General features: G+C 47.5%; 1 protein-coding gene across 5 annotated transcripts in view; it reads right to left on the reverse strand.

Annotated features, from left to right (window-relative positions):
- Window positions 1-8,844, reverse strand: part of LOC308486253 (uncharacterized protein) — a 34,505-nt gene extending 25,661 nt beyond the window's left edge. Inside the window, exons 1-3 of one of the 5 annotated variants that reach the window (XM_081022857.1) lie at window positions 8,684-8,844; window positions 5,620-5,764; window positions 2,090-4,648 (exon numbers count right to left, since the gene is read on the reverse strand). In XM_081022857.1, coding sequence (XP_080878983.1) covers window positions 2,457-4,466 — 2,010 coding nt within the window. In that variant the 5' untranslated portion in view covers window positions 4,467-4,648; window positions 5,620-5,764; window positions 8,684-8,844 and the 3' untranslated portion in view covers window positions 2,090-2,456. The other 4 variants (XM_081022858.1, XR_013991011.1, XR_013991007.1 and 1 more) reach the window with 4 other exon arrangements.
- Between the last annotated feature and the right edge of the window lie 321 nt (window positions 8,845-9,165).

The raw sequence follows: 9,165 nt of genomic DNA on the forward strand, positions 1-9,165 counted from the left end.
TATTCGCCCAACAGGATGTAGAGACTCATACTGAGCAAGTGTTGGACTATATTAGGTTCTGCACTGAAAATGTAACACGGAGGCGCCGGATAAAGATCTACCCAAACAGGAAGCCCTGGATGACAAGGGAGGTTCAGGGGTTGCTAAAGGCAAGAAATACTGCTTTCAGAAGTGGAAATAAGTCGTTGTACAGCTTAGCTAGAGCGGATTTAAAGAGAGGTATCCGTGTAGCAAAGGAGGCGTATAGACAGCGGCTGGAGAATCATCTACAAAGTAACAACACCAGGCAGGTGTGGCAAGGTGTACAAGAATTAACAGGGTATAAATCCAAGGATTCCCTGGCAGACGAGGGAGGGGCATCCCTCGCAGAGGATTTGAATGCCTTTTTTGCCCGTTTTGAAGTAACATCTGCAGCAACACCTGCTGAGGCTTTACCACCACCACCACCACTCCCTGTGAAGGCCTTGCCACCATCATCACCACCATCACCATCATCAGTACAAAGGAATGTAGTAGTCTCTGTGGAAAAAGAAGAGATGAGGAAGGTGTTGAAGGGAATCAACCCAAGGAAGGCCACAGGGCCAGATGGGGTAGCTGGAAGGGTATTGAGAGACTGTGCAGATCAACTAGCAGGAGTTTTCACTGGGATCTTAAATCGATCCCTAGCCCAGGCTATTGTTCCATCCTGCCTAAAGTCCTCTACTATCGTTCCAATAGCAAAAAAATCTAACCCGGAAGATCTGAATGACTTTCGTCCAGTAGCACTCACACCTATAATCATGAAGTGCTTTGAAAAGCTGGTACGAAATTATGTCATTGCCTGCCTACCAGAGGGACTGGACACATTCCAATTTGCTTATAAAACGAAAAGATTGACAGAGGACGCTGTGGCGATTGCCCTCCATGCCGTTCTTGCACATTTGGAGCAGCGGGGGGGTTATGCCAGACTGCTTTTTTAAGATTTCAGCTCGGCATTTAATACCATTCTACCACAACGTCTGATGTCTAAACTGGAAGATCTGGGGCTTCCGTTATCACTTTGTGCGTGGATATTGGACTTTTTGTCAGACCGCCCCCAGAGGGTTCGGTTGGGCCCTTATACCTCTAGTATGCTTAGGACTAACACAGGAACACCACAGGGATGCGTACTCAGTCCGCTCCTTTATATTCTCTACACGTACAATTGTGTCGCTGCTTACCCTAGTAATAGGGTTGTCAAATTTGCAGATGACACAACCGTGATTGGGCTCATCTCTGAAAGGGAGGGTGAAACGGACTATAGAGATGAGGTGGAGCGGCTGACAGAGTGGTGCAGAGCTAACAACTTGCTCATAAATACAAGGAAGACAAAGGAGCTTGTGGTGGACTTCAGGAGACAGAAGAGCAATGTCCAGCCACTTTTGCTTGATGGGGTCTGTGTGGAGAGGGTAACAACGTTCAGATTTTTGGGCATTGAATTACAAGAGGATCTGTCCTGGAGTGTCAACACAAGGGGGCTTGTGAAGAAGGCGCAGCAGAGACTGTACTTTTTGAGAATTCTAAGGAAAAACCATCTTCCGCAGAAACTGCTGCTTGCCTTCTATCACTGTGCCATTGAGAGCGTGCTCACTTATGGCTTATGTGTGTGGTACGGAAGCTGTACTACCCGGGACAGGTTGGGGTTGTGCAGAGTTGTTAAGGCAGCAGAGAGCATTGTTGGCTGCCCACTCTCCACCTTAGAGCAGATTTATGCCACAAGGTGCCATAGGAAGGCACTGGACATAGTAAAAGATCCATTGCATCCTGGTCACTGTCTCTTCGAGCTCCTGCCGTCGGGACGGAGATACAGGACGATGAAGACAAGAACAAGCCGTCTTAAGAACAGCTTCTTCCCCAGAGCGATCTCGGCCCTGAATGGGAAGCCTGGACTTTGAAAGTCATCTAATCTTCCTTGCTGTTTTATACTGTATTGTTTTAATTAGTGTTTTTATAGTTGATTTGATTTTGTGTGGAGTGCCCTACCTGGGTGGATGGAGCAGCCAAGTAATTTCGTTGTCCCCGAGAGGGGGCAATGACAATAAAGATATTATTATTATTATTATTAAAAGCCGGATCTCCTCTGAGTTCATTGCTGTGAAGAAGAGGGGACTCTGAGAGGAACATGTCCCACACTCCATACATCTAAATGGTTTCTCCCATCTGAGACTCTCGTGATGTTTCTTAAACACTCCATTATAACAAAAGCACTTTCTGTAATCCTTCCATTTAAACTGCTTCTCGGCTTTGAGTTTGTTGATGGTTTGTAGGTTTCAACTCTTAAAGTTCTTCCTGTCCATGAGTCTGTTGATATAGGACTTCCACTAGGACTGAACCTTTATCGCCTTTCCTGACATTTATATGGTTTGTCTCTTGGGTGAGTTTGTTCACGTAAAGTAAGGGTTCCACTCTGACTGAAGCTCCTTCCACACGCCATAGATTTAAATGGTTTCTCCCATGTGTGTCTGCTGATGTTTCCTAAGATTTCCACTCTGACGGAAGCTCTTTCCACACTCCAGGCATTCAAATGGTTGCTCCCCTGTGTGAGTCCGTTGATGTCTTCTAAGGTTTCCATTATGAAGAAAGCTCTTTCCGCACTCCATACATTTATATGGTTTCTCCCCTGTGTGAGTCTGTAGATGAGTACTGAGGTGTCCACTCTGACTGAAGATCTTTCCACACTCCATACATTGATATGGTTTCTCCCCTGTGTGAGTCCGTTGATGTGTTCTGAGGGATGCATTGTAATTAAAGCTCTTTCCACACTCCATGCATTCATATGGTTTTTCACCTGTATGAGTCCGCTGGTGTAATTTAAGGTTTCCATTCTGACTGAAGCTCTTTTCGCACTCCATACATTTATATCGTTTCTCCCCTGTGTGAGTCCGTTGATGTGTTCTAAGGGATGAATTGGAATTAAAGCTCTTTCCACACTCCATGCATTCATATGGTTTTTCACCTGTATGAGTCCGCTGGTGTAATTTAAGGTTTCCATTCTGACTGAAGCTCTTTTCGCACTCCATACATTTATATCGTTTCTCCCCTGTGTGAGTCCGTTGATGTATAATGAGGTGTCCACTCTGACTGAAGATCTTTCCACACTCCAGGCATTCAAATGGTTTCTCCGCTGTGTGAGTCCATTGATGTTTTCTAAAGCTTCCATTATGATGAAAGCTCTTTCCACACTCCATACATTTAAATGGTTTCTCCCCTGTGTGAGTCCCTAGATGAATACTGAGGTGTCCACTCTGACTGAAGCTCTTTCCGCACTCCATACATTTAAATGGTTTCTCCCCTGTGTGAGTCCGTTGATGTGTTCTAAGGGATGCATTGAAATTAAAGCTCTTTCCACACTCCATGCATTCATATGGTTTTTCACCTGTATGAGTCCGCTGGTGTAATTTAAGGTGTCCACTCTGACTGAAGCTCTTTTCGCACTCCATACATTTATATCGTTTCTCCCCTGTGTGAGTCCGTTGATGTATATTGAGGTTTCCACTGTGACTGAAGCTCTTTCCGTACTCCATACATTTAAATGGTTTCTCCCCCTTGTGAGTCCGTTGATGTATTCTAAGGTATCCATTTTCACTAAAGCTCTTTCCGCACTCTATGCATTTAAAAGGTTTTTCACCCGTGTGAATCCGTTGATGTCTTCTAAGGACGCCATTTTTACTGAAGCTCTTTCCGCACTCCATACATTTAAATGGTTTATCCCCTGTGTGAGTCCATTGATGTGCTCTAAGCCTTCCATTATCAGTAAAGCTCTTTCCGCACTGCATACATTTATATGGTTTTTCCCCTGTGTGAGTCCGTTGATGTGTTCTAAGCCTTCCATTTTTACTAAAGCTCTTTCCGCACTCCATACATTTATATGGTTTCTCCCCTGTGTGAGTCCGTTGATGACATCTAAGGTCTCCATTCTGACTGAAGCTCTTTCCGCACTCCATACATTTATATGGTTTCTCCCCTGTGTGAGTTTGAAGATGAATATTGAAGTGTCCACTCTGACTGAAGCTCTTTCCGCACTCCATACATTTATATGGTTTCTCCCCTGTGTGGGTCCGTTGATGTATTCTAAGGTCTCCATTCTTACTGAAGCTCTTTCCACACTCCATACATTTATATGGTTTCTCCCCTGTGTGAGTTTGTAGATGAATATTGAAGTGTCCACTCTGACTGAAGCTCTTTCCACACTCTATGCATTTAAAAGGTTTTTCACCCGTGTGAATCCGTTTGTGCTGTTTAAGGTGTCCACTCCTACGGAAGCTCTTTCCGCACGCCATACATTTATATGGTTTCTCCCCTGTGTGAGTCCGTTTGTGCTGTTTAAGGTGTCCACTCCTACGGAAGCTCTTTCCGCACTCCATACATTTATATGGTTTCTCCCCTGAGTGAGTCCGTTGATGTGTTCTAAGGCTTCCATTTTCACTAAAGCTCTTTCCGCACTCCATACATTTAAATGGTTTTTCCTTTTGGAGTTCGTTGATGTGAGCTATGTATGCTCATTCAGTGAAGCATATTCCACATTTGACACATTTTAATTTCTATTCCTAATTAAATTGAAGGTGCCCGATCCCCTGAAGTTTTGACTGTCTTCTCCTTCACCTTCTTCAGAGTGGTAGGAAAGGAAATCCTGTTTGGGTTTCAAGGAAGAGAACAAAGGAAAAGAGAGCACATCAGATGCCATTAGCACCACCTCATATTTCAACATATCCTACATTTCCCCGCATCCTACCCTTGTTCCAAATTTTTAGGAAATGAAAATGCAATGTCATCAAATGATAGTAATGCATCAGGAACCTTTCATAATCCTCAATCATTGTTAATAAAGCAGCATGATCAAGGAATACAGACTTTTCAAACCAATTGTTTCCTCACAGGAAAGGCAGCTGCTCTCTGTCCATGAAAAGGCCCTCTCTTTCTCTGGTCCATCGTTCCTTTGGACATTTCCCATCCTCTGCAACATAATCCTCCATCCACCTCTGTCTCTTAATGAAGCACCTGCACAGTCCCATTGGCCTCAGGAGGTCCATATGGACTATTATGTGAGACCTAGGTCTATGCCTTTTCCAGGGACTGTGGTCTGGGTTAGTCAGAGAACTAGTGACAAGTCTTGGTGCTTCGGGTCAGCTGAATGGGTGCTCAGGGAAGCTCCTGTTCTTGGAGATGGACCTCCGTCTAGATGCCTTGCATTGCATGGAAAGAGAAGGAGAAGCAGAAGGAAAGCAGCTGACACATGGGAATCCCAGACGGAAAAACCAACACCCATTGCTCCTTATAATAATGAGGTGCAGCCTGATCTTGTGCCTGTCTCCTGAATCAGGACTATCCTAAAATGACACTTACAAATCTGAATACTAAAGGCAAATAGATAACTGTACTTAATGGAAACTTCATCCTTGAATATGTAGTACTGAGTCATTAACAGCCTGAAGTTATGCTGTTTCTTGAAAAATAAATTTATTCCTGATCTGTCTTAAATATCATAATTATAGGATGGCTTGGGGTGTTAGGGGAGCGGTAGTACCTTTGGTGGGCGACATGTAGTCCACCTTGTGGGGTAATTTTTCCACCATTGGTCCCCACCCTGCACTCAGCTCTCACCTGTGGCTTCCAGAAGCTGTCAGCATGCAACAGAGGCAGCGATCCAAGCAACGGCTTCAACGGGCTGGCTAAACCAGGTGAGGATATCTGCTGGGTCTCAAATTCTTGGTGGGTTGGGGAATTATGCTGCAGGTGAAGGCAGACCCTGGTGGATGGAGAGGAGGAGAACAACAGTGAATCCCACAGTCAAAAAGGCAGATTCCGCCCATGCTGCAGAGGAAAGTGAAGGCTGATGTGATTGTCAACCGGGGAAGGAAGCCCATCGAGAAGGAAAACTCTGATCCTAAACCTTCACTGCCTTGTGAGTTATCTTCAGGAGAAGAGAAGGCTATGGGGGGAAACCTACACAAATCCAGAATGGACTCTCTAAGACGGTTGGATGGTGTCCTGCACACCTCCTTCCAGCATCTCCGATGGCCCCTTGAAAGCTAATGAAAGTCTTGGGCCTGGAGCTTTTGGAGGGGCAGGACCAGGAAAGCTTCTGCCACCATTATCCTTCCAATTCGGATTCAGGCCTCATCATGGGACAGAAACTGCCCTGGTTGGACTGCTTGATGATCTCCGATGGGCTAGAGACCAAGGCGAAAGAAGAAGAAGAAGAAGAAGAAGAGTTTGGATTTGATATCCCGCCTTTCACTCCCCTTCAGGAGTCTCAAAGCGGCTAACATTCTCCTTTCCCTTCCTCCCCCACAACAAACACTCTGTGAGGTGAGTGGGGCTGAGAGACTTCACAGAAGTGTGACTGGCCCAAGGTCACCCAGCAGCTGCATGTGGAGGAGCGGAGACACGAACCCGGTTTCCCAGATTACATGACTACCGCTCTTAACCACTACACCACGCTGGCTCTTTCCTGGTTCTGCTGGATCTCTCAGAGGCTTTGGAGACCTTTGACCATGGTATGTGCACATTTGACCGTGTGCAGTGGTTCCCCTCCTTCCTCCTGGGCCATGTCCAGTAAGTGGTGTTGGGGGATGAGTGTTCAGACCTCTGGGCTCTCACTTGTGGGGTTCCTGAGGGCTCCATCCTCTCCCCCATGCTTTTTAATATCTATATGAAGTTGCTGGGAGAGATCATCAGGGGGTTTGGGTTGGGTGTTCCCCAGTATGTGGATGATACCAAGCTCTACCTCTCTTTTAAATTGGAACCAGTGAAGGTACTGTATGAGTGTCTGGAGGCAGTTGAAGGATGGATGGTGGCTAACAGATTGAGGTTGAATCTTGACAAGACAGAAATACTGCCCCAGGGGGAAAGGGGGCAGGCAGGTGTGGAAGACGCCCTAGACCTGATGGAGGTAACTGTGCCCCAAAAGGACCAGGTGCACAACCTGGGGGTCATTTTGGACTCACAGCTGTCCATGGAGGCACAGGTCAATTCTGTATCCAGGGCAGCTGTCTGCCAGCTGGCTGAGACCCTCCATGCCTGGAGACTGTCTCCCCAGAGTGGTGCATATTCTGGTAATCTCCTGCTTGGACTACTGCCATGCGCTACATGGGGCCATCTTGGAAGGTGACTCGTAAACTGCAACTAATCCAGAATGTGGCAGCTAGAGAACAGAATGGGAGCAGCCGCTGAGACAACATAACACCAGTCTGAAAGGATATTCACTGACTCCCAGTACATTTCTGAGCACAATTCACATTGTTGGTGCTGACCTTTAAATTGCTGTGGTTGCATTTTTCAGGCATAGATTCCTGTTATGCCTTCAGTCACAAATTTATTTGCTGAAGGAATTTTTTGCTGTCTCTAAGCTTTCTTTCCTACTCTGCTAATTGTATGTCGGACTTGCTGTGGAGATCATTGTGGAGGAGCAAGATCACTGACCTAAAACCCTACAGCATCACTCTCTATAGACCTGAAGGAGCATCTCCACCCCCATCGCTCAGTCTGTACACTGAGGTCCTCCTTCAAGGGTCTTCTGCTGGTTCACCCCCACACACCCCGTGAGAAGCGAAGTTACAGGGAAGCAGGCAGAGGGAAAGGAAATGGGCAACTATCTGACATTTAGGTGACAGCTGAAGGCAGCCCTGTATCAGGAGGTTTTTAATGTCTGATGTTTTACTGTCATTTATAGGTACTGTAAGCTGCCCAGAGTGGCTGGTGAAACCCAGCCAGTTAGGCAAGCTAGAAATACTACAATCATTCTTATTATATTGTTATTCTTTTGTAGTTATTTTCGATTTCGTACTGCAATATCAGTTCACGAAATGTCATGGGTGGAGAAAATCACAGGGCTGCCCTAAACTGTAATCCCACCCAATACTTCTCATTCACATACAGTGTGTAAATTAGGGGAGGTCACATACCTCACCTGTGCTAATACTGGCAGTTTTTGGCCTGTATAAGCACACCTTGTACGCAGAGCCTCCAGACAAAGGCACTGTCTATCAAGAAAATGGGTCCTTTGACTGGGAAGAATCTCAGCTTGTCAGTCACTCTGACACTGCCAACAAAGAATAAGAGGAACAGAAATGCTTTTGAGGTGCAACTTCTATATCAGCCCTGAGAGCCATTCCATGGACTCTGCACCCCTGTTTCTGATGACAGGTGTACATTATCCTCATCGTCAATGAACCATGCAGTGGAAAAGACACTTTAAGCCTGAGAGAGGAAAAGGTTTCTGGCTGATTCCCGGGTGGGATTGCGGAAACCAAGAGCCGCTTCTGAGAAGGCCTCTCCCCTCCCCTCTTCCTCTCCGGATTTGAACCGCAGCGACTGGGCAGGGCAGGGGTTTATGGGGGCGTGAAGAGGATGCAGCTTGCAAGAAGGAAGCCACACGGGGGTCTCTATCCAGGCGTCCCTCGAGCCCGTTAACCCTTTCATGACCCGCCTTTCTCCGTGCAGATCCCACAGGGACCCAGGGATCCCTGCGTGGGGGAAACGGGGCTAAGGAGCCCTCTGGAGACCCCCTCGGTGGGCGCCCCATGTCCGCCGCTGCCAAGGAGCAGCACGGATGCAGGGATCTAGGCCATGCCGACGGGACGCAAAAAGGCGCTTTGGGGAGCTGGCGCGGCGTCCCTACCTGGGTCCTTTGCTGTCCTCCCCCCTCCCCCCGCGACCCCTTTACCTCTTTGTCCTCGCTCCAGATTCTCCTTTCCTTTCCTGCAACATCCACGGGGGGGGGGGCGGTGTCGCCTGCTGCCCCTCCTCCCCTTTCCGAAAGCGCGCGCCCCTAGAGCTACGGCGCAGAGCAGCAATCCGGAGAGGAAGCTCCATTTCCGGGAGAAGCAGGCAGGTTGGGAACAGAGTTCTATTTCCGGAACCGAGGTCGGATGGCGAGGAGGAGGAGCAACATATTGGGGAGGGGATTTGGGATTGTGGGGGCGGGGTGAGGGAAGGATGTGCCGGGAGGGGAGGAATTGGGGGGAGGGAGAGAAAGGTTTCCTTCCTCCCCTCTTCCATCTGTGGATCAGGAGAGCGGGGGAGGGGCTGATCCCGCAAACTAATTACTAAGTGGGGTTCCCCCCCAATATTTACATTGCGAAATCCTTCCCTCGCCCACCCCACGCCACGAGCCGTGCATCCGTGTTTTAGGTATTGGTGCTCTTC

The sequence above is a fragment of the Podarcis pityusensis genome, assembly GCF_964106645.2.
Source record: "Podarcis pityusensis genome assembly, chromosome: 10".
NCBI classification, from domain to species: domain Eukaryota; kingdom Metazoa; phylum Chordata; class Lepidosauria; order Squamata; family Lacertidae; genus Podarcis; species Podarcis pityusensis.